The sequence below is a fragment of the Sarcophilus harrisii genome, chromosome 4, assembly GCF_902635505.1.
Source record: "Sarcophilus harrisii chromosome 4, mSarHar1.11, whole genome shotgun sequence".
Lineage (NCBI taxonomy): Eukaryota > Metazoa > Chordata > Mammalia > Dasyuromorphia > Dasyuridae > Sarcophilus > Sarcophilus harrisii.
In genome coordinates, this window is record NC_045429.1 from 101,589,536 (window position 1) to 101,605,016 (window position 15,481).

A 15,481-nucleotide genomic window follows, 5' to 3' on the forward strand; every position below is an offset into this window, starting at 1 on the left:
ATTTTATTAATTTCCTCATGGTAAGGGTGACACTGGGATGGCTTTTCTAAGTAGAAAAAGAGGAAAATCTTGATGAGAAAAAAAGTTTCCTTGACATAGAACATTTGGAGTATTACATTAAGTTTTGGGTATCATATGTTATGGAAGACATTGTTAAACTAAAGTACATCCAGGGAAAGTCAAGAAGGATGTAAAGGAACTGGAAAGAATACCTTTTTGGAATTGATTAAAGGTTGGAAGTGAATCTTTATAATGGAAAAGAAAAGATTTTAGGTACTGCTTTCAGGTATCTGAAGAAATGTTTGTTACATGGAAGAGGAAGTGGGCTTATTCCTCTTGGCAGAAAAAAAAGAGCAAAGATTGTAATTTTCTGAAAGGGAGATTTTGGCTGGATTTAAAGAAAACTAAAACTTTTAAACAATTGAATGTCCAAGACCAGGAAGAGCTGTTTTAGGAGGTAATATATTCTCCATCAATGAAAGTCTTCAGATCACTTGTCATCTTCTATTTTAGCATAACTAAAGCTCAAATTTTACATATTCAATATTAATTCCATCCCTCTCTAACATCCTAAGCCCATTCTTAGTCATCTCTGAGACCTCCAATTTCTTTACCTTTCAGTATTTTCTCTCAGGCCATTACTCTTGTTCTGACTTTGCTTTCTTCCTTCTCCAACCTTCACTCTACAATTAACCAGTTTAATGATAGACTATTCTTTACTCTTGAATCCCTTGACCATTTGCCCTTTTACCATCCATTCCTTGCCAAACTTCAACCCTGAGTTATTCCCGTTGTATGACTCTTCCATACTTCATGTGTTAGCTAAACAAAGCTAGAAAAAGTCACACTCCTGTGTTGACTGAATAAATTATAAACTCGCATTATTCAATTTTAACTGGGTTCATGCTGTTCCTGGGCAATCTTTCGACTCAGCCTTCTTTACTAGCCTTCTTCCATTAACCCTATTCATCCATTCAGGACAAGAATCCACAATTACAAACTGACAATGATTCTCAATAAATACATTCAACCTAACAATAAGCTTTAAGCTAGACTATTTTTCCATCATCTTTATCCCCATTGCATTGTACATCACATGATCCATTCTAGAGTTCTCAATATGATATATACACACAGACCCAAATATACACTGCTTTTTCAAATACCTAATTATCTTCTTATTCACCATAATCATCCTTGTCTCTGCAAATAACCTATTCCAACTCTTCATTGGATGAGAAGGTATAGGAATCATATCATTTATACTCATCGGATAATGGTTCGGATGAACCGATGCAAACACCTCTACCCTCCAAGCCGTCCTATACAACCGAATTGGAGACATCGGATTTATACTAGCCATAGCATGACTAATAATCAACAACAACTCCTGAGATATCCAACACATCTTCATAACAAATATCTTCCTTATAGATACTTATTTCAATCTTCTTTCTTCAAGTTTCTACTTTTCCTGGTTTTCTCAGTTGAGAACTTTGCTTCTTTACTGTGAAAATTAAAAATATTTAGTGTGAGCTCTTCTTCCCTTTTCAATTCAAACCCCATTTACATAAGTCTCAACTCTATCCTCCTCTAGACATATCTTTGACAATGAGGTAGCTTTTCTTCTTGCCAAACCAACCCTTCTCTCATTCCATTCCCTCGTCTTCTCCCAAAGAACATAATCTTAACATTCCTTCTCATTTCACTCATTAATCTTCAATCTTTTGTAATATACTGGTTCCTTTCCTAATGCCTTCAAAAATTCTGAGGTTCCCTTCATCAAAAAAAAAAAGCCCAAGAAAACAAAAAAAAACTTTTCACTATATCTTGTCATCCCCTCAATCCTTAGTTTTCCCCCACTTTTCAACCAAGTAGGAGATGTTGTCTACACTTGCTGCTTTTATTTCCTTTCCTCTAACTTCATAATTCTTTTGCAATCTAATCTCTACCTATATTAGCCAACTGCTTTCCAAAATTACCACTGATTTCTAAATAGACAAATATAATTGCCTCTTTTGAGTCCTTATTCTTATTGATCTATTTGCTGCATTTGGGATAGTTGGCTACCTTCTCCTCCTGTATATTCTTCTTTAGATTTTCCAGGTCATCTTTTTCCCTTTGACTTCCTACCTGCATAACCACTCTTTCCCAATCTTCTTTGCTGGTTCTTCATCCAAATCATATACTTTAATTGACTGTTCCCCAAGGTTCTGACTTAAACCTAGTTTTTCTATATACCTTTTCTTTCAGTAATATTATCAAATCCCATGGGTTAATTGCCATTTCTATGCTGTTGATTCCCATTTATATATCCAACTATAGTTATTCCCCTAAGCTTCAGTCCCTCATCATCAATTGACTATTCAATATTATAGTAAATGATTAGTTAAATTTCATTTTTTTTCAATCAACAAATATTTCTTTCCTCTGCATGTGTCTCTTTCTCTCCCAATACACACACTGGAGAAGGGAGTAAAGCTTATAATAAATATGTATAATTATGTGAAACTAATTCCCACATTAGCTATGCCTATTGTGCCTTTCTAATCCTGGAGAGAGCTCAAACTTACATACCCAAAACAGAATTTATTTTCTTTCCACCCAACTCATCCCTCTTTCTAATTTCCTTATTTCTATTGAAGGCAATATCATTTTTCTAATCTCCCATATTTTCAATAGAAAGGAAGGAAACAATAAATTATTAAGCAAGAATAATTATATAATATGCACTGTGTTAAGTGCTTTACCAATATTATTTCATTTGATCCTGGGGTGAGGAGGTGTTATTATTATCCTTCTTTTACAGTTAGGAAACTGAAACAGACAGAAAGTGACTTACCTTGATCACATAGAAAGTAAGTGTCTGATGCGTACTTAAAACATCATTGATGAATTTTTAGTTCAGATCCTTTGAACCATTGTCACAATGCCCCAACAGCTTTATAGACCATTAAATGGAAACCACTGGCATTGTGGATAGATCTAGAAGGACTGAAGACAGGAGCCCCAAGGCATACTAGCAGTATGACCATGGACAAGCTATTCAGGCAACTGTGTAAAAAGTTACAGATGATTTGTTGATGGGTAGAGAGAGTTTCCACACCATATTTTCTCCACAGATTCAGATAGGCTTCTTACTGCTTTCTCATCTCTCCATCAATGTGCAAGGCACTGTGGTATTGCAGTGGCAATGATAAATAACTCTACCTTCAAAGAGTTTATATTCCACAAGGAAAGTTCTTGTAAAATAAGGAAGAAGAGAAGATCAATATCTAAGGGAATCCAAAATCCCCAATCAATCCTAACCTTTCTAAAGCCTTAATCTAGAAGTGATATGGGGAGATACCATTGCAATAGGAAATGAAGCTAAATGATCCTATTGGAGACCTCACTAAATGGAAAGGATGAAGACCTTTTCTAGATCCTCCAGTTCTTATTTTTGTCAATGATGAGTGGAAAAATATAAATGTTTTCTTACCTAATCATCATTCTTACTCTTTCTTTCTTGTCATTCTAGATTGCAATTCACCTAAGACTATTGCAAATGGGAACTTTACAATAAATGAAGGATATTTTGATGTTTCTGTGAACTATTTCTGCAATGACGGATATGTCCTAATAGGAAAGTCAACAAATATCTGCAGATTTTCAAAATGGGCAAATCCTTTCCCTCATTGTCAAGGTAATTGAGCCTTGTTTCATGGGAAGGAGAAACCAACCAAGAAAGATCTGGTAATAGAGTTTCTTCAGTGCCATGTGGTTTCACTTAGCACTTTCCTTCTCAAAAGTGTCCTCTGGGAATGTGACAAGATTGGTAAGGGTGCTAACATAAGCAGGTGGACAAAGGAACTCTTGGTTCAATATCAAATTTCTAAGAAGTATCACATATTTACCTCAGTCACACGTGGAGCTACTGCTATGTGATATGCTATATAATGTCATGTGTAAGGCATATTACTTTTTTAGATTTCAAACTTTATTAAGTAGTAAGAGATAATCAAATGTGTATGGGTTAAATTTAAGCATGGTTATTTAACCAAAATTATTCTACAGTGCACAGAGGCAAGAGAGATTCAGAAGCTGCAGAGGATTTGCACATAATATATAACATTTAATATGTTTTATTAATATAAGATATATTTCATAAGACATTAACTATAATATAAAACTATTTGTTTATTTAAATGCATATCTTTATTTGTTTTTGTTAGTTGTGATCAGAGAACCTTAACTGGTAAGTCAATTCCCATTTAATAAGAGAGAAAAATGAGAGAAGAAAAGGGAAATAAGCTGCCAAAGTTCATTTAGAAGTAATACTGCTGAGGTGAGGGGAGATAGGAAACTCTTAGTCTTCAAGGACACTTTAGGTATCCTATCTCTTTTAACTTTCATTACTTTACCTTATCATTTCTTGCATCTGAAAAATATAAACTATTCATTGAAGGTATTTTTTGTTATAGCTCTTTGTCCAAAACCAAAGGTATCAAATGGAAAATTGTTTTCAGAGAAGTTTCAGTACCTAAGTGGTGAAAAAGTCAATATCCAGTGTTCCCCTGGCTATCATTTGCTTGGCTCTCAAAACATCACTTGCTCAGAGAATAGATCCTGGATTCCAGAAGTACCCAAGTGTGAATGGGTAAGTAATACCCATGAGGTTATCATCTTGTCTATGTGACCCCTCAGTGACATATAGAATAATGGGTAAGGTCATAAAGTGTGAAATGCCCCCAAGAGAAGTAGTAAAATAATGCCCATGATAGGGAAGGTAGATCAGTTATAACTAAAAAGTGATATATGTATCGAGGTTAATTTCTGAGATGTTTGAAATCATTTACAGGAACTACTTCATCTTTAAAGAATCTTATTGAGTTGCTCATAGATTAAGTTTGTCTTCTGTGCTGTGGCTAGAAGGCCTCTCCCTTTCAAGGGCATATTGACACTTTTACCACAATCAGCCCATGAAGCAACAAAAGTCTTTAGAATACCCCAAACTAAGACTAAATCCTAGCTCAGCATAGTCTAGGCAGCTATACTTCTTGGGAGTTTAGAAAATTCATTGTTAACTCTTGTTAAATTTCCAGTTATAAATCTATGGCCCCACAACCCATTTCAGGAATTCTAAAATACACTTAGGAGCTATTTAGGAGTGGCTAAAGAACAACCTACTCTGAAAATCTTTTCTTATTATTATGCAAATGAAGTTGGAACAGGAATAAGATAAAGAATATCGCTACTAGGCTTATACTCACAAAAGCAAAGAAAAAGGAGAAAGGTTCTTATATACAAAAATATTAGTAGCATCTTTTTGTAATAACCCCAAACTGGTCCTAAGGAGTTGTCCTCCTATTTGGGGAATGGATTAAGCAAGTTTTAGAATATGAAAATAATGAAATATTATTATACCATTTATAAAAAGACAAAATGGAGAGTTTCAGAAGAAACTGGAAGACCTCTCTGAACTGATCCAGAGTGAAGTAAGCTGAACTAAGAGAACAATTTTATAATAACAACATTATAAATAAAAATAACTTGACAAACTTTAGAATGTTTATCAGTGCAATGGAAAACCATGGTTCCAGAGGATTGAAAATGAAATGTATGACCTACCTCCTGCCAAAGAGGTGATAGAATTAGAATGCATAATGAGACATACATCTGGAGCCCAAATGTTTTGCTGGACTATGCATATTTGTTATGTTTATTCTATTTAATTGTTCAATTGTAGGAAAAGGGGACTGGGGGGAAGAGAATTAGAGCTAGTAAAAAATAAACTTAAAAATTGAACAAAAACTAGATGAAACAGGCTAAATCTGAATTCCTGGTTTTATCATGATGATTTTTGTGATACATACCTGCTAGTTCAGATCTCAGTGTTCCCCTTATAATATGAAAAAATGGAAAACTCAGAATCTTGGAAAGAGTGACACAGCTTGTTCTGACTCCAAATCCCATGTGTTTCTCTCCAAAAGGTAGAATGGCCTCTATTTCCCTTTCTCTCTCCCCTCCCCTTGTATGTCCCCTTGTCCTTCTTGGTTCCTGCTTGCAGTCTTGCTAGTGTTTTCTTCAGTTATAACTATCCATTACTGTGTCTTAGTTAAATCCTGGAAAGAAATGCTACTGAGATCCAAAGAAATGTCTGACCTTTTTTGCTCTTCAGGACAGGGAAAGTCTTGACATAGACCCCAAAATAATCTTATTCTTTTCCCCAAAAGGAAGTCTTTCTAAAATCATATTTTTTTTCTGTTTTTTTAGGAATTCTCTGAAGGCTGTGAAAAAGTTTCAGTAGGCTACAAGCTTATGCAGTGCCTCCCAAATTCCCAGGATGTCAAGTTGGCCCTAGAGATAGAAAAATTATCCCTGGAGATTGAGTTGTTGAAACAAGCAATAGGCAAAAATAAAATGAATTCTAAGCAGGAGTCATCATCACAATCGTGTACACACAAAATCGAAAAAGATCCACAAACTTATCCTTATTATTGATGCTGTTCTTTAGCTTCTCATTCATGGGAATAAATGGCTACACTGGGAGAGTTTGTTAACGTATTTTATGCTGTTGTAAATAAGAAACTGATGATAATTTGACCAATAGAAGTCTAGTCTTCTAGATTGAGCAGTACAACTGGCTACTATAAATAAACCATTAGAAAAACAGATTACATTTGCTGTTATTTAATTCCCCTCTATTATAGGATGGGAGGATCCTCCCCAAGCCCAGAGAAAATTAAACCCACTCTCCAAAATAGTTTAGAACAGATAGTGTGAGATAATAGAGAGAAAGCTAGCTGTGAAACCAGGAAGACCTGGAATCAGGTCCTGGTTCATATATATACTGGCTGTGTGGGTCAATTGGACATATAAAAAAGAAGGAAAAAAAATCTAATGAAGAAAATAACTCACTAAAAATCAGAACTGAACAAATAGAAATGAACAATTCATTGAGACATTAAGAATCAATCAAGCAAAACAAAAAAATAGAAAAAATGATAAATATCAACTTGGAAAAACAACAGACTGGAAAATAGAGCTAGGAAAGATAACCTAAGGATTATTGGACTTCCTGAAAATTATGATGAAAAAAAGAGCCTAAACACTATTTTACAGGAGAACTAGAGAACTACCCAGATGTAACAGAATCAGAAGGTAAAATAGGCATTGAAAGAGTTCATCAAACACCTTCTGAAAGGACCCTAAAAAATATTCCAAGGAATATTGTAGCTAAATTTCAGAACTATCAGACTAAGGAAATAATATTACAAGCAGCCAGAAAAAATAATTCAAATACTGAGGAGGCACAATAAGGATCACTCAGGATTTAGCTGATTCCACATTAAAGGATAGAATGGGCCTAGGATCTGATATTCCGAAAGGCAAAAGAACTTGGAATGCAGCCAAGAATAAACTACCCAGTTAAGCTGAGCATTTTCTTCTAGAGAAAAAGATGGACATTTAATGAAACAGGTTCCATTTGTTCCTAATGAAAAAGCCAGAACTAAAGAAAAAATTTGACCTCCAACTATAGGACTCAAGAGAAGCAAAAAAAGGTAAAAAGCACTCTTGAAAACTATATTTCTGTTGCGGACATACATAAAGAGTGCATGTATAATTTGATTTTACTGATATAAAAAGGGAAGTAGAAATGGAAAGAGGATAGTATCAGAAAAGGGGGAAAAGGGAGATTAAAAAAAGGGAAACTACATCCCAAAAAGAGGCAAAGGAAACCGATCATATCTGAGGGAATTTAGGGAGGGAGAGGAACATTGTGTGAATCTTACTCTCATCAGATTTGGCTCAAAGAGAAAATAATTGACATATTTGGTTTACAGAGAAATTTCGCTCACTTCATTAAAAAGTGGGAGAGGAAAAGGGAAAAGGAAAAGAGTAATAAGGGAAAGATATGAAAAAGGGGAAAAAATTCAAAAGGGGTGGGATGGATTCTAAAGAGGGACAGCTGTGTGAGGCAAGTGGTGCCCATAAGTTTAATACTGGGGAGGGGAGTAATGGTTGTAAGAAAAGGAAAAGCATAATCTGAGGATACTAAGATGGCAGAAAATACAGAATTATTCATTTTAACTGTGAATGTGAATGGATGCACTCTCCCATAAAGAGGAGGTGGATAACAAACTGGATCAAAAGCTAGAATCCTACAATATGTTGGTTACAGGAAACACATTTAAAGCAGGGAGATACATACAGAGTAAAGGTAAAAGGCTGGAGCAGAATCTATTATGCTTCAGGTAAAGCCAAAAAAAGCAGGGATAGTCATCCTAATCTCAGATCAAGCAAAAGCAAAAATTGATCTAATTAAATGAGATAAGGAAGGGCACTATATCTTGCTAAAGGGTTGCATAGACAATGAAGCAATATCAATACTAAACATGCGTGCACCAAGTGGTATAGCATCTAACTTCCTAAAGGAGAAGTTAAGAGAGCTACAAGAAGAAATAGACAGCAAAACAATAATAGTGGGAGATCTCAATCTTGCACTCTCAAAATTAGATAAATCAAATCACAAAACAAATAAGAAAGAAGTTAAAGAGGTAAATAGAAGAATAGAAAAGTTAGGTATGATAGATCTTTGGAGAAAACTGAATGGAGACAGAAAGGAGTATACTTTCTTCTCAGCAGTTCATGAAACCTATACAAAAATTGACCATATCTTAGGGCATAAAGACCTCAAAATTAAATGCAAAAAGGCAGAAATAGTAAATGCATTCTTTTCAGATCACTATGCTATAAAAACTACAGTCAGCAAAAAACTAGGGGTAAATAGAGCAAAATCCAGTTGGAAACCAAATAATCTCATCCTAAAGAATGAATGGGTGAAACAGCAAATCATAGACACAATTAATAATTTCACCCAAGAGAATGAAACAATGAGACAACATACCAAAATTTGTGGGATGTAGCCAAAGTGGTAATAAGGGGAAATTTTATATCTCTAGAGGCTTACTTGAATAGAATAGAGAAAGAGAAGATCAATGAATTGGGCTTGTAACTTTAAAAGCTAGAAAAAAAGCAAATTAAAAAGCCCCAATTAAATACTAGACTTGAAATTCTAAAATTAAAAGGTGACATTGATAAAATTGAAAGTAAAAGAAATCTATTGAATTAATAAATAAATCTAAGAGTTGGCTTTATGAAAAAACCAATAAAAGAGATAAACCTTTGGTAAATCTGATTAGAAAAAGAAAAGAGGAAAACCAAATTGTTAGTCTTAAAAATGAAAAGTGAGAACTTTGTACCAATAAAGAGGAAATTAGAGCAATAATTAGAAATTACTTTGCCCAACTCTATGCCAATAAATTTGATAACTAAGTGAAATGGATGGCTACCTTCAAAAATATAGTCTTCCCAGATTAACAGAGGAGAAAGTAAATTGTTCAAATAGTCCTATTTCAGAAAAAGAAATAGAACAAGCTATTAATAGAACAAGCCTATGAAAAAAATCCCCAGGATCAGATGGATTAATATGTGAATTCTACCAAACCGTTAAAGAACAATTAACTCCAATGCTATATAAACTATTTGAAAAAATAGGGACTGGAGGGGCAGAGCCAAGATGGCGGAGAAGGCACCCACGACTTTCTAAGCTTCTCTCATCCCCTCACAACCAACTATTAAATTCAGCCTCAAAAATAGCTCTTCACTGCTAAAATTCATAAAGATTAGAAGCACTACAATTTACTAGCCGAAGATAATCTGGAAGATCACCAGGAAAGGTTTCTCCTGAGGGGCCAGGAACACACTAGTACAGGCAGTGAGAGACTAGCATCCTGAGCAGACCAGGGGCAGGGAGTGATCTCTGTGGCTAGAGAAGTTATAGAGATGACTCTGCTATAGGCTAACTTCTCTGCCTTGATTACAAAGCAGTAAACTGGCAGAGAAATTAAAGCCTAAAACAGAGGGTTCTCTAAAAAACACCAGGACCTAACAAGATCTGGCTTTAACCACCCAAACCCAGAAGTGCCATAACACAGCCTTGTAGCCACATCCTGCAGTTTGGGGCTTTTGTGGGGGCAGTTACAAATCTGCACGGCAGGGGGGCACAGCCCAGCAAGCCTCTAATCTGCACAGTGGGGGGCTCGGCCTGGGGTAATAGAACTTCCCCAGCAGAACTGTGCTTCCTGGTGTAGAGATACTTCCTGTCCCTGCAGGGCCTTTAAGTGCTCAGCTGCTAATACCCACAGCCCCTCTCCCCAAAGGCACATCATTTCCCCCCAAAAGATCTGGGCAGGATCTGGCTTGTATAGTGAAACTCTCACTGCTCAGCATCTAGCCCCAGGGCAGTCGTTAACCCACACAGCAGGGTTCTTTGCAGGGCACTTTCCCACCTCAGCCTTGCAGGCTTGAGTTACTTCTGGGTGGGGAACTCTTTCCCAGAGCACTCCAGTACCTCACTGCTTTTTGTAGCTGGCTGGCAAGACAGCTACCTGTCCATACACCTATCACTGCTCTGCAGAGAAAGCTGGTAACCTCCTGGCCCTGAAGGCAGACCATACAGGCTTTTAAAAATGAGTTAAAAAAACCCAAAAGGACAATTGATAGTTTCTATACAGAAAGAGAACAGCTTTTCCAACCCTGAAGAGACTAATAGCAGTCTCCAGACAATTGTTGGTCCCCAATACAAAAGGCTCTCCTAGAAGAGACTATTAAAAACCTTAAAAGAGAACTAGAAGAAAAATGGGGAAAAGGAAAGAGAAGCTATGCAAGAGAGCAACAACTTCCTGAAATGTGAATTGGAAAAGGTAAAAAACTCCCAAAAAGTGCAGGGAAACAGAATTTATGAATTGGAAAAGGTTAAGAATTCCCAAGAAAGTAGGATTTGTGAATTGGAAAAAGAAAATAACTCACTAAAAAAAAATTAGTGAAATGGAAACAAATTCCATAGAGCAAAACAACTCATTTAAAAACTCAATTGGACATATACAAAAAGAAGTAAAAAAAGCTAATGAAGAAAATAACTCACTAAAACTCAGAACTGAACAAATAGAAATGACTGATTCATTGAGACATCAAGAATCAGTCAAGTAAAACCAGAAAAATGAAAGATTGGAAAAAATGTCAAATATTTACTTGGAAAAACAACAGACCTGATAGATCTAGGAGAGATAACCTGAGGATCATTGGACTACCCAAATATTATGATGAAAAAAAGAGCCTAGATACTATTTTACAGGAAATCATTAAAGAGAACTGCCAAGAAGTAAGAGAACCAGAAGGTAAAATAGGTGTTGAAAGAATTCATTGAACACCTTCTGAAAAAGACCCTAAAATAAAGACTCCAAGGAATATTGTGGCCAAATTTCAGAATTTTCAGACTACAGAAAAAAATTTACAAGCAGCCAGGAAAAAGCAATTCAAATACCGAGGTGCCATAATAAGGGTCACGCAAGATCTGGTTGCCTCAACATTAAAGGATCGAAGGGCTTGGAATCTGATATTCCGAAAGGAAAAGAACTTGGAATGCAGCCAAGAATAAACTACCCAGCTAAGCTGAGCATTTTTTTCCATGGAAGAAGATGGACATTTAATGAAACAGAGGAATTCCATTTGTTTCCAAAGAAAAAACCAGACTTAAACAAAAAAATTGATCTCCAACAACAGGACTCAAGAGAAGTAGAAAAAGGTAAAAGGAACTCTTGAGAGCTGTATTTCTGTTGTGGATATACATAAAAACCACATGTATAATATGATTTTACTGATATAACATAAAAAAGGTAAGTAGAAATGGAAAGGGGATAGTGTCAGAAAAAGGGAAAAGGAGAGATAAAAAGAGGGAAACTATATGTGGCAAAGGAAACCTATCATATCTGAGGGAACTTAGAGAAAGGGAGGAACATTGTGTGAATCCTACTCTCATCAGAGTTGGCTCAAAGAGGAAATAATTGACATATTTGTTTTACAGAGAATCTTCTCTCACCTCATTAAAAAATGGGAGAGGAAAAGGGAAAAGGAAAAAGAGTAATAAGAGAAGGATATGAGAATGGGGAAGGGATTCAAAAGGAGGAGGGAGGGATCCTAAAGAGGGAGAGCTGCATTACACAAGTGGGACCAATAAGTTTAATACTAGGGAAGGAGATAAGGGGGACAAGAAAAAGAAAAGCATAATCTGGGGATATTAGGATGGCAGGAAATACAGAATTAGTCATTTTAACTGTAAATGTGAATGGGATGAACTCTCCCATAAAGCGAAGGCAGATAGCAGACTGGATCAAAAGTCATAACCCTTCAATATGTTGTTTACAGGAAACACATTTAAAACAAGGAGATACATACAGAGTAACGGTAAAAGGCTGGAGCAGAATCTATTATGCTTCAGGTGAAGTCAAAAAAGCAAGGGTAGCCATCCTTATCTCAGATCAAGCAAAAGCAAAAATTGATCTAATGAAAAGAGATAAAGAAGGAAACTATACCTTGCTAAAGGTACTATAGACAATGAAGCAATATCAGTATTAAACATATATGCACCAAGTGGTATAGCATCTAACTTTCTAAAGGAGAAGTTAAGAGAGTTGCGAGAAGAAATAGACAGCAAAACTATAATAGTGGGAGATCTCAATCTTGCACTCTCAGAATTAGATAAATCAAATCACAAAACAAATAAGAAAGAAATTAAAGAGGTAAATAGAATATTAGAAAAATTAGGTATGATAGATCTTTGAAGAAAACTGAATGGTGACAGAAAGGAGCATACTTTCTTCTCAGTAGTTCATGGACCCTACACAAAAACTGACCATGTATTCAGACATAAAGACCTCAAAATTAAAGGCAGGAAGGCAGAAATAGTAAATGCTTTCTTTTCAGATCACAATGCAATAAAAACTACATTCAACAAAAAGTTAGGGGTAAATAGACCAAAAAGTAATTGGAAACTAAATAATCTCATCTTAAAGAATGATTGGGTGAAAAAGCAAATTATAGACACAATTAATAATTTCACTCAAGATAATGACAACAATGAAACATCATACCAAAATTTGTGGGATGCAGCCAAAGCAGTAATAAGGGGAAATTTTATATCCTTAGAGGCTTACTTGAATAAAATAGAGAAAGAGAAGATTAATGAATTGGGCTTGCAACTTATAAAGCTAGAAAAACACCAAATTAAAAACCCCCAATCAATTACTAAACTTGAAATTCTAAAATTAAAAGGAGAAATTAATAATAGTGAAAGTAAAAAAAAACTATTGAACTAATAAATAAAACTAAGAGTTGGTTTTATGAAAAAAACCAATAAAATTAATAAACCTTTGGTAAATCTGATTAGAAAAAGGAGAGAGGAAAATCAAATTAGTAGTCTTAAAAATGAAAAGGGAGAACTTTCCACCAATGAAAAGGAAATTAAAGAAATAATGAGGGGTTACTTTGCCCAACTTTATGCCAATAAATTTGATAACTAAGCGAAATGGATGACTACCTCCAAAAATATAGGCTTCCCATATTAACAGAGGAGGAAATACATTGCTTGAATAGTCCCATTTCAGAAAAAGAAATAGAACAAGCTATTAATAAACTCCCTAAAAAAAATCCCCAGGACCAGATGGATTTACATGTGAATTCTACCAAACATTCAAAAAATAATTAGCCCCAATGCTTTATAAACTATTTGAAAAAATAGGGAATGAAGGAGTCCTACCAAATTCCTTTTATGACACAGACATGGTATTGATATCTAAACCAGGTAGGTTGAAAACAGAGAAAGAAAACTATAGACCAATCTCCCTAATGAATATTGATGCTAAAATCTTAAGTAAGATATTAGCAAAAAGACTACAGAAAATCATCCCCAGGATAATGCATCACAATCAAGTAGGATTTATACCAGAAATGCAGGGCTGGTTCAATATTAGGAAAACTATCAGTATAATTGGCCATATTAATAACCAAATTAATAAAAACCATATGATCATCTCAATAGATGCAGAAAAAGCATTTGATAAAATCCAACATCCATTCCTATTAAAAACTCTTGAGAGTATAGGAATAAATGGACTTTTCCTTAAAATAATCAGTAGCATCTATTTAAAACCATCAGTAAGCATCATATGTAATGGGGACAAACTGCAACCATTCCCAATAAGATCAGGAGTGAAACAAGGTTGCCCACTATCACTGTTACTATTTAATATTGTATTAGAAATGCTAGCTTTGGCAATTAGAGTTGAGAAAGAGATTAAAGGAATAAGAATAGGCAATGAGGAAACCAAATTATCACTCTTTGATGATGATATGATGGTATACTTAGAAAACCCCAGAGATTCTACTAAAAAGTTATTAGAAACAATCCACACCTTTAGCAAAGTTGCAGGATACAAAATAAACCCACGTAAGTCATCAGCATTCTTGTATATCACTAACAAAATGCAACAATTAGAGATACAAAGAGAAATTCCACTTAAAGTAACTTCTGATAGTATAAAGTATTTGGGAATCTCTCTGCCAAGGGAAAGTCAGGGACTATATGACCAAAACTACAAAACACTTTCCACACTAATAAAGTTAGATATAAACAATTGGAAAAATATTAAGTGCTCTTAGATAAGTAGAGCAAATATAATAAAGATGACAATACTATCTAAACTAATCTATTTATTTAGTGCTATAGCAATCAGATTCCTGCCCAAAATTGTAATGACCTAGAAAAATAACAACAAAATTCATCTGGAAGAAAAAAAGATGAAGACTTTCAAGGAAGTAATGAAAAAAAAATCAAATAAAGGTGGCCCAGCTGTACCAGATCTAAAACTATATTATAAACCAGTGGTTACCAAAATCATTTGGTATTTGCTAAGAAATAGACTAGTTCACAGGAAAAAATAGTCAATAACTTTAATAATCTAATGTTTTGGGATAAGAATTCACTGTTTGACAAAAACTGCTGGGAAAATTGGAAATTAGTATGGCAGAAACCAGGCATTAACCCAACCTTCACACCGTACACCAAGATAAGGTCAAAATGGATTCATGATCTAAGGATAAAGAATGAGATTATAAATAAATTAGAAGAACCTAGGATAGTTTATCTCTCAGACTTGTGGAGGAGGAAGGAATTTGTGACTGAAGAAGAACTAGCAATCATTATTGATCACAAAATAGAAAATTTTGATTATATAAAATTGAAAAGCTTTTGTACAAACAAAACTAATGCAGACAAGATTAGAAGGGAAACAATAAACTGGGAAAACATTTTTCCAGTCAAAGTTCTGATAAAGGCCTCATTTCCAAAATATATAGAGAATTGACTCTAATTTATAAGAAATCAAGCCATTCCCCAATCAAATCAAAGGATGTGAACAGACAATTTTCAGATGAAGAAATTGAAACTATTTCCAGCCATATGAAAAGAAGCTCCAAGTCCTTATTAATCAGAGAAATACAAATTAAGACAACTCTGAGATACCACTACACATCTGTCAGATTAGCTAGGATGATAGGAAAACATAATGCTGAATGTTGGAGGGGATGTGGGAAAACTGGG

At 34.8% G+C, this 15,481-nt stretch overlaps 1 protein-coding gene across 1 annotated transcript in view; it reads left to right on the forward strand.

The window, feature by feature from the left end:
• The window catches only part of C4BPA (complement component 4 binding protein alpha), a 40,833-nt gene extending 34,177 nt beyond the window's left edge, over positions 1 to 6,656 (forward strand). The window contains exons 10-12 of the mRNA XM_031937273.1: positions 3,521 to 3,685; positions 4,464 to 4,639; positions 6,256 to 6,656. Coding sequence (XP_031793133.1) covers positions 3,521 to 3,685; positions 4,464 to 4,639; positions 6,256 to 6,483 — 569 coding nt within the window. The 3' untranslated portion in view covers positions 6,484 to 6,656. The remainder of the gene's footprint in view (positions 1 to 3,520; positions 3,686 to 4,463; positions 4,640 to 6,255) is intronic.
• The last annotated feature ends 8,825 nt before the right edge of the window (positions 6,657 to 15,481 follow it).